General features: G+C 37.7%; 1 protein-coding gene across 1 annotated transcript; it reads left to right on the top strand.

Moving 5' to 3' along the window:
• Positions 1–2240: 2240 nt before the first annotated feature.
• elovl6 (ELOVL fatty acid elongase 6) lies at positions 2241–21973 on the top strand. Its single transcript, XM_063494114.1, has 4 exons — positions 2241–2512; positions 17699–17830; positions 18063–18214; positions 20289–21973. The coding sequence occupies exons 1-4, from the start codon at positions 2430–2432 to the stop codon at positions 20729–20731; spliced, it is 810 nt and encodes a 269-aa protein (XP_063350184.1). The 5' UTR covers positions 2241–2429; the 3' UTR covers positions 20732–21973.
• The last annotated feature ends 3201 nt before the right edge of the window (positions 21974–25174 follow it).

The following is a 25174-nucleotide window of genomic DNA, read 5'->3' as shown; positions in this document are numbered from 1 at the left end:
TCCTGCACTTGACGTTGACTTTTGCAACTGGCTTGAAGTGACTGCCCTACCTACCAGGAGCTGGTGTTTTTTCCATGTTGTGTTCCTGACAATTTATTTCTGAGCCCCACTCATGTATTGAGCCATGTGCCAATATTCTTAAAACTTTTTGATAAAGCATATAGTTAGGGCTGGATCAGGTTGACCCTGAATCCTCCCTTAGTTATGTTGCAATAGGTCTAGGCTGCTGTGGGATTTCCATGATGCACTGTTTGTCACCTTTTTCTCTCAGTAAGTGTTTATAAACATCTCTGCATTTAATTATTAGTTATTATTAATCCCTGGCTCTCTTCCACAGCATGTCTTTGTCCTGTCTTCCTTCCCTAACCCCAACCAGTTGTGGCAGATTGCCGCCCCTCCCTGAGCCTGGTTCTGCTAGGGGTTTCTTCCTGTTAAAAGGGAGTTTTTCCTTCCCACGGTCACCAAAGCACTTACTCATATGGGGTCAAATTATGTTTTTCTCTGTTTTCTTTGTATTATCATAGGATCTTTAAATCTTGTCTGCTATGACTGACAGAAGCTTCCGTGTGGTACTGAGGCAGTTTATTGGCCAGTAGTTAGATGGGACTTGTTCCTTCTGGGGATTCTTGGGGACAGGATTGTCCGGCCTTCAGTTAGCCATTCTGCTTGTATTTCATCCATGAGCAGCTGGTTCATTTGTGGTGCCAGATGCTCATGGAGTGCAGTTACTTTCTCTAACCAGTATACGGAATCATGTCAGGGCCTGATGCTGTCCAGCTCTTCATACTTAAGACTGTGTCTTAAATGTCTACCACTATGATAGTTACAGGATCCTGTTTAGGTAGTTGTTCTCATGTTGTTCACCTGCCGCTGAGAGTACACCTTAGATGATTTATTGGAGAACATCTGGTTTATTTTCCTAGCTTCAATTTCTCAGGTTCAATTGGCAGGTTTAGGCTGAAAGTCTTTGCTTGGCAGTTTCCAAGCCCTCAGGTATGTGAGTTACTATCATAAGGGGTAGTGGATAGTGGATAGTTTTTAACCCACATAATTTCCTTAGGGATTAATAAAGTATTCTGATTCTGATTTTCATGCATTCAGCAGCTTTATGGTCATCAATTCTGCCACATTACTTGTAACAAGTTGTTTTCCGTTTTTCAGGAAAACAACTTGTTACAAGTACAAGTAACTCTTACACCTGCATTGTGAGTGTTGTGATGTCTAAGTCTGGTGAAACAACGTTTGATGTAAATGTAAAATTATATGTTTGATGTGATGCACTGCTTTTAGAAACCAATGAATCACACTCAACTTGCTGAATTTGTCTGTACAAAACCTTTAATACAATTTTTCTTCCACACAATTCAAAAATTCTTACAGAATTGTTTGTATTCGTGAAAGAACAAATGGTAGACTTTTTAAAATAAACTTTCAACCAAATAAATTTCTTGAACAGGATGATGATAAATTGGCCAATCTCACCAGAAAGAAGCAGTTCAATTGCAAATTCCCCAGTAACTTAAAAATGTTTCATAAGTAGTGGGGAATTTGCCATCTTCTGTATGTGACCATGGATGAATGTGCTAAAAGTCCAAGTAAAACTGCAATATCATCAGCACACTATCCAAAGCCTGTGAAAGAGCACAGTTTGCATATCAGTGATGAAATTGTATAACTTCCATGCGAAAGTATCAGCTTTGTTGTTTCTAGGTGAGAGTTCTACTACTAAGATAGCTCACCCCATCACCCCACCTATTTACCTTACCAGATATAGAAATTGCTTGTACCTGGATAAGCAGATAAGGCAGCTATTACAAAAGCCTTTCTAAATGTTGGGAAACAGCTACTGGCCTAGTGACTGCAGAATAAAGTGACACGTCATTCATGCTAAAGTAATAAAAATTTAATTGAATATAAAATAATGTTTAATTTTAAACAAAATGAAAATGTTTGCTATGACAAAAATATGAAAAGAAGCACGAGACTGCTTACACAAGACACAATATTATCCTATAAAACCGGGTGAAAATTTATTTGAGCAAATATCTTTAGTTCGTGCTTGAAACTAAATTAGACTTCCAAACCACTGGGCTTCAATATTACCCATATGTTCTGTGTTCTTATTTATTGACAATGACCATAGAATAAAATATGAAGGCATCCAATTGAACTTTCAAGGGAGCAATATGACGGCTTTAGGACCCTGACGTCACCCTCCTTCAGGAAGAGGGCGTCGGCTCGGTAGCCGGTGGAGGAGGAAGGTGCTGTGACTGGCGAGCTGCTCGCGCAGTGACGCGTACAACCGCGAGGTCAGGACATTGGCGCGAGCGATGCGAGTCAGGGGCTGCGAGGAAACAGACTAGAGAGAAACACCTCAGCCGGGTATCGTCTTGTTTCAGCGGTGTGAAAAGAAACACAGTGCAGTGAGCATGTCGGTGCTAGCTTTGCAAGAGTATGAATTCGAGAGACAGTTCAACGAGGACGAAGCTATCCGATGGATGCAGGAGAACTGGTAAGGCTACACTGTAACGTTAGCGCCCCGTTTATAATCCCATATATAGCAATGAACGGTTTTTCTACAGCACATTCAACGCGCCGTGCTCGTGCTAAATGTGTGTTGGAGCCTGTAGCGTGGAACATACATCCACCTCGTTTACCGGGATTAAACCTAGCCGTATCCTCTTACATCAGCCTCTTTGTCATCATCCGCGAATTTCTGACTGTGCTTCATAAAATGAACAAATTCATGCAGGCCTTCAGCCGCGTGCGAAAACGCCGCTCTGCCACATTTCAGTCTGTCTGCTCTCACTGGATACTACATGCTCTTCCACTGTTGCATTGTGCATCTTTCATGAGCAGGATTTGTCCTTGAATTCCTGTGATTTATTCTCCCGGCATCACTGCCGCGATAGTATTGTAAAGGTCATCCATTCCTCCAGCTGTCGCACCGCCATCCACTTACTGGACCAGTATGTTTTTATCCACTGATTGACTGATTTTCTTTGGTCAAGAGTGGACACCAGTCCTGGTTTATTTTTGTCCTTTAAAATAAAGATCTTTGTTATTAATTTAGTAATTATTTGTTCTGTGTTTTAAAACAGTTATTTTTCATTATGAGTCATATATTGATTGTTTTCAATCAATGGAGTATAAAATGATTAAAAACTGTCATGACATCCCCAGACTCTAAGGGGTCTAATAGCGTGCTTGGTCCAATATATTTCCTATGTAAATGAAAAGAGAAAGTGTTTGGAGCTCTACTTTAAACAAAATGGCTGGAACTATTATTAACCTATCAAAATTGTTGATATTTTATTCTTATTTTATTGATGATTGAGTAATAACCCAGTTCTCTTAGCTCTAAATAAAATGCTTTTCCAAAATAAAGAATATGAAATCCCATTGCATTTTTTTAAACAGCTTTTTTTCACAATAGAGTGTATAAGTTGACCTTTTACAGACATTTCATTTTTAAGTACCTTGTTAGGGGAAAAAAAACAAAGCAAAACAAAAATCTGAGTGATGTTAAGCAACTGGATTAGCAGATTCTGTTAGATTGGCCTTTCAAGTTGCAGCTGATCTACAGAACAGAAGGACTATTCTCCCAACAGCTGTCCAAGGTGGTGTGGATGGAGTATATATGAGAAAGCAGGATGAGATCCTTTCGTGGAAGGCAGCTGAATATTCTTGAGGGTCACTATAACAGCAGCCTGACCAACAATCCAGAGAATGGTGAAAATATGAAACAGGAAGTTGCAATTTTTTTTCTTCTTCAAAATAAGAGTGAGGTGGCTTGTCCTCAGAATACCCTGTACTAGTACAGGATGCTGCAAATTAAAGCTGAAGTCACCTTCTGGCATCGTTGTTCGTTGATAAGAAGCGTCAATATTTAAAATGTCTCATTGTTTACTTAGGGTGGTGTCTGCCACGCTTTGCACAAACTGTAACATTACTCCAGGCTGAAATTTCCCTGTTGCTACTAACGGATGAGTAAATATTCTTCATGATTGTGTGCAGTCATGTATTACAATCGTGGGTCATGTACTGGTCCGTCCACCCATCTTTTGCATGAATTAATAGAGGGTTATTATTGTCCAGGTCCACGCCAGGTTGAGCAAGAAATGGTTTCAAGCAAAACAAAATGATTCATGGGTAAAGTTAGTATTAGCTTCATTCACTGGTAGTGGGTTTTTAGAAGGCAGCACACAGAAAGTAAGAGGTATTTGTCTAGCTTCATCTGTTTCAACTGCCTGTAAAAAGGCAGATTATTTTTAAAAGATATTTTCCTTGAGTGCTTGGAATGAGTTATAGAACAGTTTCAGTCTTATTCAGTAAAATTAAACCTGTGTGTGTGTGTGTGTGTGTGTGTGTGTGTGTGTGTGTGTGAGAGAGAGAGAGAAAGAGAGCGAGAGAGAGTGAGTGAGAGACCACATGGGAGTAATGTGTAGGAGCTGTCCATACCCTAGTACTGACAACCAACCAATAACGTTCATCTTCTGATGTCTGCTGACAGAGCATTAGCCAATCAGGTTGCAGCTGATCTGTGATGACCTCTCTCTGCTATTCCTGTAGTGGAAGATGTCAGACAGGGCCAGTGCACATGGCTAATAGAGACAACAACTATGAAAAAAGGGACTGTATAAGTTTATGAGTTGACATTAGGAATGTAATAAAGGGTGACGTATTTTTATGGCTTAAGGGTGAGATATAAGGAGCTCTTATGAAAGCATGTGCCTTAGAAGAAAAAAATGCCTCTGTTTAATGGTTAGCTCAGTGCAGTACTTAAACCACCACACAATAACTTTAATCTAATTTGCACAGTTTGCGTTTATGTATTTATTTTGTATATTTATCCTGCAAATCATTAACAAGGCCAAGTGCAAATATGAACTGATTTCAGTTCATATTTGCAAAAGCAAATGGCAAGAATTGCATACAGATCTCTGGCTTGGCTGTTTTCAGTCTTGTTTGACTAGAAGAACAAGAGGATCCCTTTTGATGGATGTGCCAGGAAATAATTCAGACTCTGAAGGTAAGGCAGATCATATATTTATCATATAACATATGTATCTTATATTTATCTTTGGATATCACAATAAATGTTTATTTTGCATTGCATTTAACTGGCTATAGAGTAGACACGTGAGTTATATAAAAGCATGTGTGCATGACAGAGGAGTCATTGATAAAGCATGCAATTGGCCCTGAAGTTAACACCATTAGACTGTGACTGTTGAACATAGTTATGTAATAGTGTTGATGATGATAAGCTGGAAAAACAAATGGCTCTAAAACTATTCTATTAGTCAAAACCAAAGATATCTTTAATCAGAATTCATTATATATGTTACACTGTTGTGTTACATTTTTTTCCTAATATTTCCATGTACTGTATTCTCATTGTTGAATATAGGAAAGCATCAGCTTTAGTCATGACGGTCATTTACATTTCAAGCAAAATGTATGTTAACTGAACCATGAATCCTGTTCTTTGGCTATCAGATATTATGTATTATTTCTAGTGTGGTCAGTGTTGCCTGTTTCAGTTTGTATTATTTGATGTTAAATATGCACAAGTTTATTTTTCTTGTTTCATGTTCAACCAAGTCCCAGCTAAAGTAACCCCTCTGTTTAAAACAAGACAAGACATAAGTGTACATTGTTATATACTGTGTGTATGTCATTGTTCTGCAGGGATGAATGGAGACTGGTGCCCTGATCTAATGTCTTTGTTGGACACTGACAGGAGACAGCTCAGTATTGTATAAGAAAGGTCAAAGAGTCGCTTGAAGAACTAAGAAGAGGAGGAAGAACTAAATACTGTGTAATAACATCTGCATCTTGCCTTTTTGACAACAAAATGTATTCAGTACAATATAAACCTAAATATTATAGGGGCAGGGTGTTTTCATTTTTTCTCCACTTCAATCTTGTGGCAAAAGATTGTCTGATTTGACTTTGGTGAGGAAATTGTGGTGCACAACCCAAATTTAATTGTGATTAAGTAACAGTAGGAAATTGGAAAACCAGTTAAAAAAAAAAAAAAAAAAAAAAAGCCAAGGTAATGACTTCCATTTACTTCGGAAGTCTCAGCAGCATGTTTCTCCTGGGACCCGAGTCAGCTGAAGTCAGATGCACTCCTCAGCTAGATCATATTAATATAAGAGAACTTTTTTCTTCATCTCAGTTCTTTGGCCCTTCACAACCCATTTCAACACATAATCACTTAACACACAGTGAACCTTATGCAATGCCTGACTGTAATTGCACATATAGTGCTTTTATTAACATTGCAAACTAGTCTTTGATATAAAATTGTTTAGCATAACATATGCATCATAATACTGTTTTGAATAAAGTCTGTTTAAAAACACATGCATGGGTTTCTGTATTTGTTGTTGCAGCTCAAATTTTGGGTTGAAATTAATAAACAAGTACTTCTCTTGTTTTGATAGGTGATAGCACGTCCAGTCTAATGTGGTAATATCTGGACTGCAGTCTTTGGTTATTGTGTGTGACAGAACTGGTTTGTCATCACTTCAAATGAAAACACTTATCTTCCTAAATATATTAAAACCTCAGATGTGATCCAGTGCAGTGGATAAAACCTGCTCCATTTCAATATTGCCTGATGTATGTTAAGATTGCAGTGTTCCTTACAATCCATAAAAGACACGTTGTTATTATTCAGTGTTATACACACACCTTCAACCTGCTGACTCAGTCTGCACTTCCACAAACGTCATCATTTCTCATTAGCATGCAGATTGTTTAGAACCTTATGTTCTGTTTTTTGAAAATCCCCATGTGTGGATAGCATCTCCATGGGTCTCTGCTCTTTTGATGGATCTCTGGTGATTTTGCTTTGGACTGATAACACGGGCTGCACAGTCGTAGAATACTGTAGGGAATGAATAATGAGAATTTTATGTGTGGTCTGACTGTTAATGTTTCTTCTAGAATTTGCTTCATTTGCTGTTGCTTTATAAACTTATTTTTAGAGTAAAATAATAATGTTTAGACTCTGCCTTCATGAAATGTTTATGAATATTACTTTTAACAGTAGCATTGCTTCTTTTTAGCTAACCATTTGCCTTTCAATTCAGAAGTATCCTGGCTCACTGACTAATCTTGAAGATCATGTTTCTGGAACTCGATAAGTTGGGGAGATAGCTGTCTTGCATCACAGTTTCATATTACTTATTCAGTCCAAGTGCAGCCTTCTCTATTGTTTCTGAGTTCTCATGCCCTATTATTGTACAGATGAGACCAGTAGATGGACTGGATTAAAAAATTATGTTGCATCAGTGGTTAGTGCATAGTGGCATTTCCCATAGATTTAAACTTTTACTTGTATTGAGTAGAGTATGCACATATGCATGAGCAACTACAGTCCAAGAAGGTGCATTTGGACAATGTTTGATAGGATGAGATGCTCTTTTGAAAAGGTATTACTATGACTCGCAAGTTGGTTTGTCCGACCAAAATGAGGAGAAAGATCTGGGATTAGTAGTGAGTCAACCTTTAAAATATGAGCAAGGGACTACACTAAAAGTTCATTTATTATGCTGGAAATCTGTGAAAATAATAATAAAAATTCAAAAATGATTTAGCAATTGTACTTGGGCAACCACCTGAACAACTAAAGTTAAAGTGCGTGAAATGTTACCTAGCTTGTTTTCATTTTTCTCTTGAAAAATAATATATACATTTGTGTGCATTCTCTTATGTAACTTTTAAAAAGATTCATGATTCAAAGCAGTGCAGACGATGTGAGAGAGATCCTTGATGAGAAACCAATTCAGTATTTTTATTCAAGAAATTAATTTTAGGTATTAGAGACACCTTTTTGTGTTTTTTAGATGATTTCCTATTTCCTGAATTGCATCCGTAGCTATAAGTAAATGGATGCTGCTGCCTTTGTAACAAGAGCAGCACATGGTGATGCTAATCATTCTTGACCATGTTAACCAAGAATGTGCTTCAGGCTTGATGTTTGTTCGGCCTGTTTTCTTCTCACCACTGGTGAGGCGAGGTAGAGATATGCGCTGACTCCTCGGGAACTGATGTCTGCCTGGGTTGTTGCTGCAGTTTTGTTTCACTTTCAGTTTTTTTTAGGCTGCCAGTAAAAATCTTTAATGCAAGCAAAATCAGTTCATATTACAGCTATTTTGTGTTAGTGTGTATGTGTGACTTTGCAAGCCTGTGAAAATAAATTTATTACCTTATTTTGTTCAAGCTAGAAATGCAAAGACTGAACATTGGTATGGGTGAGATCAACCCAACTGACTGCCTTGTCATTTCTTCAACAGACCCTCTGTTAGTGTGGCCATGTAAATCACCAGCTTCTGTAGGTGTAATATGTAGGTGGCCCAGTACTTTTTGTCCATATAATGGATACCTTTGGTTAAAATGTACATTTAGGAAATAACACATTAAGCCCAAATTATAAACCACTAACACAAAAATATATTTCTACAGAATTTTCAGTTTTCAATTTTTTACTTTTTACAATCATTTTGAAAACTTTTTTCAAAACTGCACTAACATTTGTTTTTAGTTGGTGGACTTTTTGTTCCCCATTTCCTCTGGTGAATTGCAGCTTTTCTTGAGTAGTTACATACATGAGTGAATATGGAATGAATGCAGTTGGACTACATTTCTTCTCGCTGTAGTCACAAGAATGTGTGTCTTTTTCACTTTGTACTTGATGATGTGCGTTCCAATGAAAACAAAGTTTGGGCACATAGATAACATACTGGTGATGCAATCCTAAGACTAAAGGTTGACAGCCATCATTTCTTTAAAAAAACAAAACAAATTACTGCTACTTAATAATTAATTAATTAATTGTGATAATGTCAATTATTGCACAACAAATGTTAATACTTCCAGCACAAACTCCTTAAAGTAAGTATGACTTTTGGACATGCTGCTAAGTGACCTGTAAGTGCATCTCAGTGATTCTTGGATGATGACTGGTTATTATGTAATATAGCTAGATTATATTCACTGCAACTTGTGGTATTTTCTCTTTTTTTTCTCTTTTTCTGCTTGTCTGCTCTTTGGCAAAGTTACTCCTTTTACTCTTTATAGGATACAGAAAGTACTGCCAAGGAGTTAACTGTCCTGAACTAAACTAAAATATTGCAAGTGTGCCACAGATACACAGTTCTGCTGTGTATATAGTTGCATATGTCTTTGTGACATAGCATACACACACACACAGTTAGACACCAGCTCACTGTCACAGGCATGCAGACTCATCCTCAGACTGCAAGCACAGGATTACATAAGACATGAAATCTCCTGGACAAGCTAATACAGATCCAAGTTTCACAGCAGGTTATCCAGCAGCTTTATACGACACTGTCAGTGGGGGAGGGGATGGCCAATGGGATCAACATTCTTATTATAATGTGCATTGTACTAAAGAAGTTAGTACATAGGTCAACAAAAAACAAAACCATAAGGTGGTAGGATATGCTGGCATACTTCAACTTGATGTCTAGAACGAATCGTTTACTATAAAACTGTAATTTGGGCCTGATGGCTTGGCTCTCCGTTTGTCATGTTTGAAGTTAGACTACTCAACTTTTACAGGCTAAAAGACCATTTTCATTTGAACCTTTTATGGTGGTGATAATATTGTGAGACTGTAGTGTCAGAGGACATCTCTGGAGCTGTGCTTTGTTGGCTCCATCATCAGTATTCTCTCAAAAATAAATTCCCTTTTTAAACTTTTGTTCATCATTTGGCAGCAGTGAAAAATGAGCCAACACCCAGCGTCTTTATCTCTAACAATGGTTACGCACCAGAGGGAGAGAGAGTGTGATGCTTTCCTGATTTGACTGAGCAGCTCTTGTAGACTGCACTCAGTGTGCACAGTTTTACATACAGAGCCGGCTCTGCAGTAATAGATTTCACCTTATTTTAATGTTTTTTACCACTAAGCTAGTGCTTCTTGTGCTCATTTAGATGAATGCAGCTGCCAGCCTTGCTGCAAGAAAGAAATCTCTGCTGATTCTGTTGTTGCTTCATGCTGATCCTTCCCAAAAGAGCTCTGACTTTGTAGTTTTTTATTTGTGCTGCCTCGGCCCACTTTGGCAAACAGCAGAGTCAGGCTATTTGCCACAACCCTTTAATATATTGCACAAGTAGTTTTTACCTTGTGCAGTTTACTATCTTAATTTATTTATTAAATTATATTTTGGGAGGCATTATGACATACTTCGAGGACTGAGGAAACTTAAGAGAGAACCGAACAGAAAACTGTAATAAGGAGTCTTAAAATATATAATCTTTACAAGCACAAAGTGAGTCAGGTCCTAAAAACATGAGAGAAAGCAGCAACAAATCACTCATGACAGATTCTAATGTGAGGGTGAGTAGCTGTGCTACATGGCTAACATTAGGCTATTTATATATATTTTTTTTTTTCCTGCAACCAACCAAATAATCACATTTTGGCAAAATAAGAATTTTCTTATTCAGCTAACATTTGGTCATCTGTTAAAGGGTAGTGCTGGGCTTGTTTTATGGTACTGCCGTTGTGATCATTTGTATAGGAATTTGCTTATGGAGAGCCTATGAACAGGGGTTTTCAGCCTATGCAAATGTGGATGACACTGTGTGTAGGTCGAATGCTGATTGTTGGACAAGAGAGCAGGGACAGCAAAGATAAAAACTCCAAAGATTAAGAAATGAAAATCACAAATGGTGACTGCAGTGGACACTTGATTGTTGGTAATACTGGGTCTTTGTATGTAGGACTTTGCAGCTCGCTGAAGGACTAAAAACAATGAAAGGGTTGCCCACAAACAGGTTGAACCACATACTTTGAATACTGCCTCCAACAGATGCGATCTACTGGTGCCTACGGTTTGCCAGTGTACTGGACGTGGACAATCATCATGAGGCTACTGTAGTTTCTATGTAAATTTCATCATCAGATGGTCAGTGCGAGGTTCTGAGTGAACATCACCTGACCAACTGTCTCTGATCGCTATTTCTGACAGTGTGGACGTGTTAGTGGAGACTACAGAGCACCAACTGTGCATGCACCCTTAAGGTGGACTTCAGTCAGATTTCAAAGAACTAAAACTACGGCTACCGTGTTGTGTTGTCTCCAGCAGCCCATGTCTGTCCCACAGAGTATAATTGTTCTTTAGTGTTTACAAACTAAATTATTATGCAGTAAACTTCTTGGTCATCATACTGGTGTTTGAGTCAAAACAAATATAAGCTAAATATAAATTAAATGAATTATTAAAAATAAATAGATAAAATGTAAAACTCTTTGCTGATGATGAAGTAATCTGTTGCAATAGTTGGTCCTTAGGCTCTAAATTTATTTTCAAAATGTAACTTGTTTGTTGGCTTGAATTTATTAAAACAAAGTTCACCTTGGTTTAAGTAAGTGATTATCCTGTTTTAAATTTGTGTTGTGTGGATTTCAATACTTTATATTTAGGTGGTATGTAGATGGCATTGTGAGCATTGCCAAGCATCCCTTATGTCTTCATTCAAGCATGGCAGCGCAATTACTGAAAATGTTGCATGCTAGTGCAATATTTGTCACCTGCTGGTTGAAAGAGAGCGCTAAGAACAGAAAGAGTGCAGTGAGTTTTGGTTAGGAGGAAGAATCATTACTAAATCTTTGTTCTCACTCTTTTCAAAACTTTAATTTTGCATTTCACATTTAACATTAATGGACCAAGAAAATCTGCATTTTGCTTTTGAAATATGTATGCAACCATCTATGGAGTGACAGGATGCGTGACTGCAGCTTTTCCCAACCTTATAAACAATATTTTTTCATATTGACCAAAGCTACCACCAATGACTACCAATGGGCCTTGCAATCAGTTTCATGATCATTATTATGCAAATTCCCATTACCATTGATCAATGGAAATGTCTGTGCATTACCACTACAGTTGGAGGAATGGCTGTAATCACAATACTGTAAGATGGTGAAAGATATATCCTTAGAGATGGTTGTTCCCTTTTCATGTAAATGGCCTCCTTGACTCCCCACTCAAACCAGTGTTGCTTCTTGTCAGGATGTGCATACCCTCATCATTGAAAGAGTGATGATGAGGTAGCTCTTCTGTGTTGTGCCATCTGCTTATCCAGAGGTGGTTTGGTTTCCCTGACGTGTAATTCACTGCAATCTTCCTGGCACTTCACCACGTACACTATATTATTCTGTTTGTGCTGGAGGATCCGATCCGTCAGGTGGACCAATTGTTAGCATAGTGTGTCGTGGGGTTTGAAAGCTACAGAGACCGTGTTTTGACAAAATGCGTCTCAGCTGTTCTGTTAAAGGTTTTCATTTAGGCAGCAGTTGTCTTTCTTCTCTCCTGGATCGCCTAGAGCATTCTGTAGGTGCTTTCCCAGCTTTGACAAATGTCCAGCTGGGATAACCACACTTACTCAGGGCCTTTTTGTAATGATGTCCTTCTGATTCCCTGGCCACTGTGTCTGTGGGGATGATAAGAGTCAAACATTTCTCCCCCTGAAAACAATGTGTCCAGCAAGCAAACAGAATCGAGTCTCTGTAAGTAATCAAAATTTATGAGAGAATAAACTGAAAATTCCCCTGGAGTTTGTGCTTGGCTGGATTGTAACACACTGCAAATCAGAATCAGAGAAACTTTTTTAATCCCAGAGGGAAATTGAGTTGTCATAGATCATAACAGAGTTATGATAAGTATTAAGATGATTAGATAAATATAGAGATGGGTATAAATATAAAAGGACAAGTATGTGTGCAAATATATTTTGCGGTGCAAGTACATCATACACTCTAAACAGCCTTGTATTGTATTGTATTAGTGCTGTCACTTGCTCCTGATTTTGAAATGCATATTAAACCATAGACTGTAGCTTTCAGGTCTGGAAGTGCCTTGATATTTGCATTTTTATCTAATAGCCAGAAGGGGGTGAGTCCACTGGTTGTAGACATTTCATAGCTGAAGGTGCCCCAAATGGAGGATCACATGCTTTCTGAAGTTGCGGGTTCTGGTTAGAGTGCACTTCCAGCTTACTGCAGCTGGTCAGGGAAGGAAGAGGACTACTACTGGGGTCCATGATGGTGTTAGTGAAGTCCATATGACCAAGGGACAAAAATGATGAACTGGCAAGCAAGTCTGTCAGGGGGGGGAAAGGGCTGGTGTTAGCTGGTTATCAGCACCTTAGCTTTCAAAGTAAGAGAGAGGGAATTGTCCATTACTAAAATATACACTAAAGGCAATGATGAAATGAAGAAAATGTGGCAAACATTGCATTTCAGGTGGATCTTGTTCACATAGATATCAACAAATCATTGAGTTATTAATGGGGTTAAATGCATAATTAAAATGTCACATGATGTCAAGTGCTTTGTGTTTTAATGCTTAAATGGACATTTTACTTAATAGATGACAAAAGACTATTTAAAATAAAATCTGTGTAACCTTTGCCAAACTGTGACCACTGATGATAGACATGGTAATTACAAATAGATGTGAAAAATATTTTTTATCAGTAGCACAAGCAAACTGCAGTACTATGCCAGCCGTGAGCCACTCCTCATTTCTTTATATAATGCTAGGAAAATAGGCAGTGTGTTTGTTATCAGTGTGACACTGAAAAGTGATGAGATGCTTTCCAGATGATGATGCATGCCAGATTCTGACACCACTAGCTGAAATGCAGCCCCCAAATTATGACAGAATCTCCATCTTCTTCCATGTGGTTGTAGAAACTCACTTTTGTACCTCTCTCCTAACCTTCTCTGTACATCATAACAATATTTTTTGTTTGTTTTTTGAAAATTCAAATATCTTTGAAACCAGAAATTTCAAATGTTCAGTAATCACTCCATAAGCTGCTGATTTTTCACCTTTCCTCCCCAATTCCCTTCTGTAAGAAAGGCTCCTTGACAGCCACCATTTCACCAAGACTATTTCTAACAAGTCTTCAACAAATAGTAGATGGAGCAACTGAAAAGCCAGATGCATCTGATGTATCTTTATTTATTTATTTACTCATTTTTGTATTTCTAAAGGACATGACTTTTACATAGTGTTCATCCGTTATCAATGTTTTTTAAGAAAATGCTCAGGGATAAGGACTGAGAAGTCGTGAATAATAAGCCAGTGTTTACAGAAAAAGGGCTCCAGAGAACCTAGCGAATTAGTGCTCGAGACCTCTTTTAAAAAAAAAAAAAATACCAGAAAGCCTGGCTCCTAGGAAGAGGCACATTACTTTAACTCAATAAATTCCTTTATAACATGACATCTAATTTGATAACCTTCAAAAACTAATGGCCATGCTAGAACAAGCGAGGCTTGGACACTAAAATGGTAAATGCAACGTATTTTGCGCCATCTTTAGATGATTTCATTGTACTCATAAGGAGTTCTATATATGAAATCATAGCTTAGGCTATGTTCACCATGCTACCCTTTGACCTTTAACCTTAAATGGCAGTACACCAAAGGGTAATGCTGAAATTGTTTCTCCTTTGCAATCCACTCCAGCCACTCCACAGTATATAGGGCACTGTATTGTGTGTTGCTCTGTTCCCCCCTCCTTCCTGTGTAGTTGAGAAACAGTGATGTCATTCTGCAGTCCAACCCTGTTGTCATTCTGTAAATGCAGCTGAATTTGACTTTGACAGGTTTGTCCTTTGTTCTTCCGAGGTGGTCTCAAGCATTTTATGGTCTCCTGCAAGAACAGTTAGGTGACATCCTGAATCCTTTGTTGAAAGATGGAAAATAAAGAGTTGATACACTATGTGATGGTAAAAGTATTCATTTATTCAGTTTGAAAAGACAAAGGGCATCAGCAGCAGCACTTTTTTATCTTCTAGCATTGGTTGACCCATAACCACCTACTGACATACACCTTAACCTGACTGACCGTCTTACACAACTCTCCTGTAATGAAATTACAAAGTGGGATCCTAAAGTTAGCATCAAGTTCATTCTTGAAGTTCCTTTTTGAGAAACTGATGCCATGGAATTAAAGCTTTAATTGATTATTGTCACATAGCCTTTTACATTTTTTTAAAAGAAAATAAATTACGCCTTTTTTGTGTGGCTACATCTTGATCAGCAAATTTTAGCGCTGTTGTCGAGAGTGCCATCTGCTAATGCAGCAGAACAGGTTTGTTCACTGTGTACAAGGTTGCACATGTGTGGGCTCTGTGAGAAATGTTCAGCAGTGTTATCAATGTAAGTCTTAACCCTTTAAAGCCAACTATATCATGTTTAAAACATGCGTTTTTGGGACGTCTACATCAGTGTGAACCCCTATCCCATGGAAAACTGAAATAAATCGCATGATATGCTTTTAAAGAATAAACTGCAAAAATGCCTGATGTAGTACTCCTGTGCTTGTATACCATATATCACAATTTAATTGGCAATTCTGTTTAAAGGCCTTATTTTAATTTTGTATAATAAAGCACTAAATACCTAGGGCTTAAAAAACGTCAGCATCATGTTGTTGTCTTTGTATAACCTCTAAATAACAGCACAAACCTCACTGAAGTGGAACATCACTCCTTGGGCTACTTTTACTCAGCTAATTAATCCCAGAGCTATTGGTCAAGCTCCAAGAATGCCTCATTCCTAGTTGCTGTGCACTGTCCTCTTGACAGCAAACCCAATGTTTTTTTTGTTTTTTTTTAATGTTTCCAAGGTTGCTGCTGCTGATATTTCTTTTTTCCAGTATCACCCTGCGGTTACATACATATATCTACTTCTGGCTACCCTGCTGTAGGTCTGATGCCTGACTAACTGGAACCTACTACCTTACCCTCATAAGGTTTATTTTCCTGGAGGTTTATCTTCTTGGCTATGCTGCTCAAAACAGTTACTCTGCTCTCTGTCCAATAGAGCAGATCGTTTTTCGACAACGCTGGTTTGGTGTTTTTCGGCCCTATTCAGCATCCAGTCTGTCAAGTCAGACCTCCTGTACCTTGTAATTGTGCTGAGCACTGACAAATGCTTTTCTTTAGATTCAGTTGAGCCAGGTGGTGTTTCACTGACAAGTCAATTAACACAAATTTAGATAACAGGATGGCAGGAGCTGAAACTGAATTGCAGCAATAACAATTAACTTGTAGCAAAGTATTAAATGGCAGTTGGAACTGGACTCTGATCATTAAATCATTGCTTCAGGCATTGCATGTGAAGTCACTGTATTATGTAAAACGTGTCTTGTGTACATTATGAAGCAGTGCTGGAAGAGGAACTTCTGTGCATACAACAATTACATTGTTAGAAATGATTACTTTGTGATGGGAATAAATTGTAAAGAAATGCTGCTTTCATTTAAAATGTCAATTTTTCTTTCCTCATAGTATTTAAGGATGAAGCTTGCCAGCTTGCTCTTTGATAATGTTTGTTTCTTCTTTGATGGATTACAGTAGAGTGCAAGTCTTAAGCAGTGGAGCAATTTATTGAAATGCAATCGTACATGAAAATATAGTGTATATATTAAAAAAAGAAGCTTGAAAGTCAATGTGTTGTATAAACCTTTATTGAGGAATAAAAGGTGGAATAAAGCCAGAGCTCTCTTAGGCAAGTTTTTTGGAATTTCTTCAAATAGTGTCCAAGCTTCTTGATGGACATTCCAAAGCTCTTCTTTGGATGTTGGCTGCCTTTTCTTCTGCTCTCTGTCAAGATGGTTCTACATCTCAAGAATGTTGAGGCCCAGACTCTGGGAAAGCCAATCCATAATTGATAGAAAAACATACAGTGGAATACAGTCAAGATATGCTTTCACTGGATTGCTGTTGCCAATCATATATATGGTACATCAGAATCTAGTGTTGACCTCAGCCTCTTCTTCCTGTTTCCTTTTCTTAAGAGTTAGTTTTTGACAGCCATCCTTCCATTTCTGATGGGTCTTCACCAAAGAGTAGATGGATCAACTGAAGGCTATGTCACATCTTTGCTGTATTTCTTTCCTATTTCTTAAGGATATGACTTTGAGATACTGTTCATCTGCTGTATATAGCTTTTTAGGCCTGCCACTTCTTTCTCCACTTATCTAGCTTTTTAAAATCTTTAAGGGAGATACAGCTCTCTATGCCAAATGTGTGGCTAATAACTCTGGTAATTCCAACAAGGAATTGCCTTGTGGGTGCAAAAACACTACTGTCAAACTGTGTTATCTTTGGCTCTTTTCTATGAGTTCAGCTAAAGAAATGGGAACAGATTAAGTTTTTTACAGCAGGCTGCTAGTAACAAAGTGCCTAAAGATACAATTTAAAAAAGGTTGTATGCTAAATTGTCTGTTTTGTGTAGACAAAACAGCGGTCAATCCTTAGAGTTAGGTGCCGTTTTATGCTTGAATGATTCATAAGTTAGTCTAAAGTGACTTTAAAAGCATTCATCTAAAAAAAAGTGAGGTACAAGTAGTGGACTGAAAATGAGTGAAAAGGAACCAGTGTCCTAAGAAAAACTTTGAAAGAGCGTCAGAAAGTTCTGAAAACTTTTGCTCAACATCGCTTTACAAGAACGTCTGACATCTTTGGGAGCAAAATATAAAGAACTGAGGGGTGTTTCAAGACTTAACCTTCGGCTATTTTGGTCACTTTAGTGATACTTTATAACCTTCATTCCTCATTTGTTGCATTGAACATCAGTATATTTTCCTGTGTATAGTAAGTCATGCTTTCTCTTTTTGTTGCTTGCAGGAAGAAGTCCTTTCTCTTCTCTGCACTCTATGCTGCCTGTATCCTCGGGGGCCGCCATGTCATGAAACAAAGGGAGAAGTTTGAGTTGAGGAAACCATTGGTGCTGTGGTCACTCACCCTTGCTGTATTCAGGTAAGAGGGTTAACATTTGTTTAATGATCATTTAATATAAACTGACTTCAGTTGTCAAACGTAGCTGCGTTTCACAACAACTAGAAACAGTAGCCATGTGCACAGTAAGAAAACCTCAGCCTTGTACAAAGTGCTAGAAATACAAACATTTTAGCTACAATGTGGGAAGCACTTTCACACTTTTAACACAAATTATTGTCTGTATCTGTATGTCCTCCTCACCCCCATGTAGTATTTTTGGTGCCATCCGTACTGGGAGTTACATGATGTACATCCTGATGACGAAAGGGCTAAAACAGTCAGTTTGTGACCAGAGCTTCTACAACGGGCCTGTCAGCAAATTCTGGGCATATGCTTTTGTACTCAGTAAAGCACCAGAGCTGGGTAAGTCGATTTTAATTTTTTTTTTTAATTGGTTATCTTTTGCATATTTTTTTCTACAATACTGCAAATACTGTAAAAGGCTGATGGGGTATTGTCGTCACCCCGTCAGGCAGGTGGTCAACATGGACACCCAAGTTTCTGAATATGATAACTCAAGAACCAAGCGGCATACAGCTTTCAAATTAATACTAAAAGTGTATTTACTAATAATCTTGGACGAGTTTAAATCCCAGAAACCTCAGTCTTAAGGTCAGGGGTCAGAGTTTCTGAAAATCGTCTGAATGTGGTGACTGAAGAAGAAAGTCACCTACAATTTTGAAATTGATACAATAGGTGTATCTGCTAGGAGGCTGATGGATACAATTGGCCATCACCAGTACACTTCTTTTTAAAGATTTCAATCAATCAGCTTTATTCGCCACATGCAGGTTGCCCTGCAGTGGAATAGACCCCGATTTTGTGTGAATAGAATTTTATTTTTGCTCATCTTTATCTTCCTAGTGTCAGATCTTCAAGCCTAAACCTAGAGCAGCTGTTCCTCTCAGCAGGAATAAAGAGTGGCAGATGCCATGTTCTCTCTGTCTGGCTAATGTCCAAACTATCATGTTGTGAAGTCTGGAAACTGGAGACTTGATTGTTTCTGTATCTACTAGGTACAGAAAGGTGCAGGCGGCTTAGGGAAACATAAGAAGGTGGACAGAGACCTTTTCGTCATGGGTGGATGTCTCTCTAGATATGTGACTAAAAATTCGAGACACTGCAACCCCATTGCACATTCTAAAAACGAATACAAGACGCATATAAGTAGTTATGTTCAATGAAGTTCTGCTCTGTTTCATCAAAATACCACTATTATCAGGACCAAAAATATGTATGGCTTGGCTTTAAGGATTCGAGTTGAGTACTCATTTAAGAACTACAGGTCAGAAGCCAAATTTCTGGCACCGTGCTCACATCTTTTAGCCATCCACTTTGGACAACATCTTCATCTGTGATTCCAGGTGAATTAACACTGCAACTATCGCAGCAAAATCAGGTAGAAAATAATATAACATTTATAACAGTAAAAGGGTTTATTTGTAGTAAACTGGCTGCTGCAAGCCTTAATAAATCAATATAAATAATAATCATGTTTGAATGATTAAGTAATTCAGAATTTTTCATTGTAAAAGAGAAATTCCCACAAATGCCCTATTATGTGCATAATAGGGCAAATTCTAGCAGTATAAATATAATACCAAAACAGTACTTTGTGCTGTCACTGACTGGTTTCCAGGCTTAGAATGGAACTTGGGGTCTGAAGGTTACATGACAGTAAGCATGATTGATCCAGTTAAAGGCGGTGTCAGTGTGACTTTGGTAAATATGTGACTAGTGGAACCTTACTTGGTTAATAAAAGTCTCTATTATGCTTGAGTTAATCATGCTTTGTGTTAAAATTCTAACTGTTTAACATACTGCAATTACTGCAGGATTAGTGTTCCTTGTGCATTTAAAGTCATTCAGCCACTACATTCACTAATATATATATTGCAATATTTTTTGACTGATGTAAAAAAAAATAAAAATGTAGGTAAGTGTACATTTACATTTATACATAAATTTGAAAACAAAAGCCCCAAATTTTCATAAGGAAAAATACATTTTGTAACCTGGAAACCACTGATATGAAGCATTGATATTATGGTGTTTTGTATTTGTAGCAGTACTTTACTTTGTACTTTGTTGTAATAGGGCATGTTTTCTGTTTTTTCAGCTTTTGCAGTAACCGCAACTGTTCATTGTAGAGTGCTTATCGGCCTTAGCCTTGTTATGGGTGATAAATGGTATAATAAAATCTGCTTTTGCCTCCACTTGTGTTTGTGTTTATCAGTTTATTGGGTCCTAAGTTGTCAAACATTTCAGTGCTTCTCTGTGTGTGCCTAAAGCTTTGTGTTTTTACACAGCTTTGCATATTTGAGAGTGATTTGTATCACAGCCAGTTACTTTTTATTGGACAAATAATAACCATGTTCCTTTTTCTGCTGCTCTGTCCTGTCTTATCCACTCCTAACTTCCACTCTCCTATTCGCAGGTGACACTCTGTTTATTGTCTTGAGGAAACAGAAGCTCATCTTTCTCCACTGGTACCACCACATTACTGTGCTGCTCTACTCCTGGTACTCCTACAAGGACATGGTGGCTGGCGGCGGGTGGTTCATGACCATGAACTACTTGGTCCATGCTGTCATGTACTCTTACTACGCACTGCGTGCAGCTGGTTTCAAGCTGTCACGCAAGTTTGCCATGTTCATCACACTGACCCAAATCACACAGATGTTGATGGGCTGCGTAGTCAACTACTTGGTGTACTCGTGGATGCAGCAGGGCCAGGAGTGTCCATCCCACATGCAGAACATTGTTTGGTCCTCCCTCATGTACCTCAGCTACTTTGTGCTCTTTGTCCAGTTCTTCTTTGAAGCCTACATCGGCAAGTCCAAATCATCGGCTACAGCTGCCACTAAGAAAAGCGAGTAAAAAATAAATGCCATAAGTATGAAAAGAAGGGAGATAATGTAAAAAGGGAGTTTGAAATTGAGAGCAGGGACCTTTGTCTTGAGAGATGAATGGGTTTAGGTGCGAGAGAGGTGGCATGTAGCCCACAAAGTCTAGTGGGAGTGGGAGGGTCATGAAATGGTTGGTGTTTGTGCTTGAGCATTATTACTAATGTGCAGGTCTTTAAAAAAACAAGAAAAACAAACAAACAAAAAAAAAACATTGAAGGTTATGTCTCCCTTGAGGGATGCTATAGAAACAGCACCACCATGATCAGAAGCCATCACAAGTTGTCCACCTGAAGTTTAAAAGCCCCCGTTTTAAATTCACGTTTAAAAGTTTTTCCAAATGTAAAAGATAACAAAAGGATCAAAATCACCAGATTAAAAACAAATTACATCTACCACAAGTATAAGTTTACTTATATAGTATATATATATATATATTTAAATATATATGTATATTGAAAAAAAGAAGGTACATATGAAGATGGAGTTAACATTAACACAGGCCATCTGAGTATGTTTTTGTTTGTCTGTCTGTCTCTTGTCAGTGTTTTTTTTTGGTTAGATCTGTCAAAGCAAAAGTTTGGATCGCTGGTGAGTACATGGAGCTGAAGTGTTGGTGGTTGATGTGAGCTGATGGGGTGAACGGCACTGTGTCGTCTGTCTTACATTGCAAAATGCGATATTTTTCTCAGGTCTTAGGTTATCTCTTTCTTAATATAATATGCATATCAAGACAAAGTAGACATGTTTAACATCTGCACCACTTTACAGTATGGCTGAATTTCATCTAGAATGTCTGCATAATTGAGAAAAAAAGTATGAATGGAGCTGATTGGACTGACTGTTGACCACACCGCTCCTGGCCGTGATGGGAAACAGATGCTGACAGTGCCCTGCTTCACCACTTGTCATGACCTTGCAGAAGTTGCCGACCACACTTGGAAAATTACTTGCCATTGACTACCAAGCACTTCGCTGTGTTAAAGGGTCCCTACCAGTGACGAAACCAGTCTGTTGGACAATGAATGCTTAAATGGAGGAAGAGCATATTTCTGTCTAGCAAAAGAAAAAAAATTCAAACATGCAAATTGTCAAAATCTGCTGTATTGAAAAATAGTATGTATCCTTAATGGTGTCTGTTGTGCTATTGTGCATTTGCACTGTATCAATGTAAAAAATATGTTGCTGACAAACTTAACGTATGAACAAAGTGCAAAAATGTGACATGCCTGTGTTTGTTTGTTTTTTTTCCTCTTGGTATTGCACACCATTGAAACAATTTTTAGTGCTAAACCTGAAAACCCATCTAAAGTACTACTAAGCATTTGACTAGAGACTATATTAAGAATTACCAGAGTTTAATTATCACTCCCAGACATCCAGTCTTTCTTTACAAGAGCTGAAAGACAAAGTGTAGCAGCAATCAAACATGTTTTATGCCTGACCTCCCAACATCAGGTATTACACTTCTGGTTTTAGCTAAATCACTAAAGTTGATTTGTATCATTGCTGGATGCGCTTCGGTAGTTGCAGGCATAAATGGCATGAGTAGTTAAGCTAAGCAGCTTTTCATCTAAATAATGATAATAATCCACTATTACTGTTGGTTCAGTTTTGAAAAAGCGTGCTGACCGCCCCCTAGAGGTCACATTACAGGTTGTTTGAGGCTCCATTTAGTTGAGGTTGGAGTGAGACATAAACATGGCATGAATCAAAATCAGTTTTTGTCTGAGAAAAGTTAATCACATAATTAACATGGATTCTTAATCATTTAGTTGGAAAGACCTAGTAAAGCAAATCAAGAAAGACCAAAAAACAAATCCTGTGAAGTGATGGTTGCATTTTATTCTTGTTGTATAGACACAATTCCATAATCCATAAAAATAATAACAAATGGTAAAATTATGCAATATACATGTTCTATAGGGAAAAGAACACGTTGCCCCATCATATTATAATTTTTAAATAAGTTAAACAAAACAACAGGATGTGGCCGCCTATCGTTCCTGTCACTTCCGGCTACCATCTTTGGTAACTAAAGAGTTAGCCAACGAAATAAAATACTACGATATCAAGACAAAAGGGGGGAGTAAAATTTGTTCAACAAGTTTGATATTTTGTTCAGGCTGAAGAAACTGAAGAGGGCTTTGAAACTGTGGTAAGTGTTAACAAACTCAAAAACAAACTCCCACAAGCACAAATCTTGGTATTGTCACGATTTTGTGACAATACTTTTATGGTTTAATGATTCAGTTTTGAATGTGTAGTATATCACAATTTATATTATAAAAGCGTCAAAACAGCCTAATGGGCCATTTCCAGAACACACATCATGGAAACGTGCAAAGGTCTTTTTCCAGTTAAATATCTCCTACAAGCTTAGCAGGTGATGGAGCACGATACTATAGAAGTCATGGGAGTGGCAAAACTTACCGGTGACAAAACTACTGATGATATCCTGAATTAACAGCAGAAACTATACCTTGTATAAATGTTCAGTAATTTGTAGTGAGAGACAAGTATCGAATAGACCTTACCAATTTGATCCCTATTATTACCAGTACTACAGTACTGTGCAATAATATTCTGAGTTTTCTGAAGGTATTTAAAAAAATGGCTACTTTATACTTATATTATCTTACATGAAAATAATGATTACGATTTTGACAGCTTTACCTGAATGATTGCAGAATTGATTACAGTCTTCTGAAGTTTTATCTAATTTCAGTTTATTCATAACCATAAAATGATTTGCTCTGTGCTACAAAAGGCTTGAATCTCAGTTGCCCCTCTCAAACAGGAATGCTCTTTATCTGAACTGAATGCAGATTATGATAATGAGTGCAGCTTCGAATTGCTATTGCTATCATGGTGTAAAGAGAGGTCACTGAAGCATTTTTTTGTTTTGTTTTTGTGTTTATATTTAGCATTTGCTACATATGAAAAATGAATAAGAACAGAGTTGCTAAATAACCAATTATTTTTTATTGGTTGCAGTTGTATCTTTATATATCCCTATTACTATTAGTTTCTCATCGGTGAGCTATTTTATTTCTTTGTAACATTGCTGCCATCTAGTGAAAAAAAGCCAACCTGGCTTTTTTTTTTCTTGACGATTGATTCCTAGGTCATTAATGATAGTACTGTGGAGCATTTATCTTTAATTGTTAAATAGTTGTGATGAAGAACTATCCTATTCAGTTTATGTAATGGGAAAAATGGCTAATTGAAATTAAGTTGGGATTATGTGCCACTTAAGTGAAAGTGTACCTGTGATTAGTTGTGCTCATTGTTGTTATGTTATTCATTTCCCCCCTGAGACAAAACTACCAAGACAGCTTGCCAGATTTGGGACTTTCCCTCCTGTCTATGGTGCAGTCATACATTCTGGCTCACGTGTCCAATACATGCATTAGACCTTCCCTCCCCTTCTGATTTTAACTCTGGACAAATCCTCGAAAACCAGTGTTGCTCTATCCTGCTCAAGAGCTAAAGGGACCAAATACTGACCTGAAGGATCAGGGCAAAGCCTTTGAGTGGGTGGCTAATTCCCGCTTTAGCCCTCATCAGCTGTCCTCTGGGCAGGAATGGGGCCGTGAGCGATAAGACAAAGCTAGACCCATCTGGCAGAAAATATAACCCCAGTTACAAAAAGTTATGATGGTCTGCAAAACCTAAAATCTGAGACAAAAAATACAATAATATCATTTAAACCCCATATTTTATTTAAGAAAATATTTTCACATTTTTATATTTTAATGCTTTATTTTGTGTTTTGAATGTGCACATTTCATACATCTGCACAAGTCTTTCTAAATGTTACAGGTTTTGGAGAAACACATGCTGTCATTCAGACAGTATCTTTTTCAGCAAAACAAAGAGATAGCATACTCTGCAACACAGCACCACCGCAATGTATTAGAGAACGTAAGAAACCATTCCCAAAGTCCTGACCGGTTGCCAGTTAAAAACATTTGACATTTTATCAAATAAAAAATATGGCCAGGAGGCCCTAAACCAAAGAGCTGGAATCCTATATTGAGCAAGGACAGGAAAACATTTTGGCTTTTAAAACTTGATCTCCTGAGTTACAAAATGCTTTTAGGGAGTTGCTTAAAGAAGACATGAGGTAACACAGTGCTTCTGGACTCTCTTCTGTACAAAGAGAACAAATGCTATGTTCTCTTTGTACAGTTTTAATTAGATATGGGGTTTTGGATAACAGGTTTTAAATTAAAAAAGTAAAAGTGAAGTAAACATCAAATGTTTTGGGGTTTTTTTTGGCTTCTTGTCATTGGCTATCAGTGGATACAATCAATGACATTTCATTACTCAACAAGTGTGGACAAAACATAAACTTGAAACTTAAAAGTGTTCACAGCTAATGACTTGAGAATAACACAGGGCAGTGAATATA

Source organism: Pelmatolapia mariae, linkage group LG2 (assembly GCF_036321145.2).
Source record: "Pelmatolapia mariae isolate MD_Pm_ZW linkage group LG2, Pm_UMD_F_2, whole genome shotgun sequence".
In the NCBI taxonomy this organism is placed as follows: Eukaryota; Metazoa; Chordata; class Actinopteri; order Cichliformes; family Cichlidae; genus Pelmatolapia; species Pelmatolapia mariae.
The sequence above is the reverse complement of the archived record's forward strand: the minus strand, read 5'-3'. Positions and strand labels throughout refer to the sequence as shown.

Excerpts from the sequence above, each read along its gene's own strand:
- elovl6 (XM_063494114.1), top strand. The coding sequence starts at position 2,430 with ATGTCGGTGCTAGCTTTGCAAGAGTATGAATTCGAGAGACAGTTCAAC. Across the intron at positions 2,513-17,698 it reads CGATGGATGCAGGAGAACTG|GAAGAAGTCCTTTCTCTTCT; the intron begins GTAAGGCTACAC and ends TGTTGCTTGCAG. Across the intron at positions 18,215-20,288 it reads CAGTAAAGCACCAGAGCTGG|GTGACACTCTGTTTATTGTC; the intron begins GTAAGTCGATTT and ends TCCTATTCGCAG.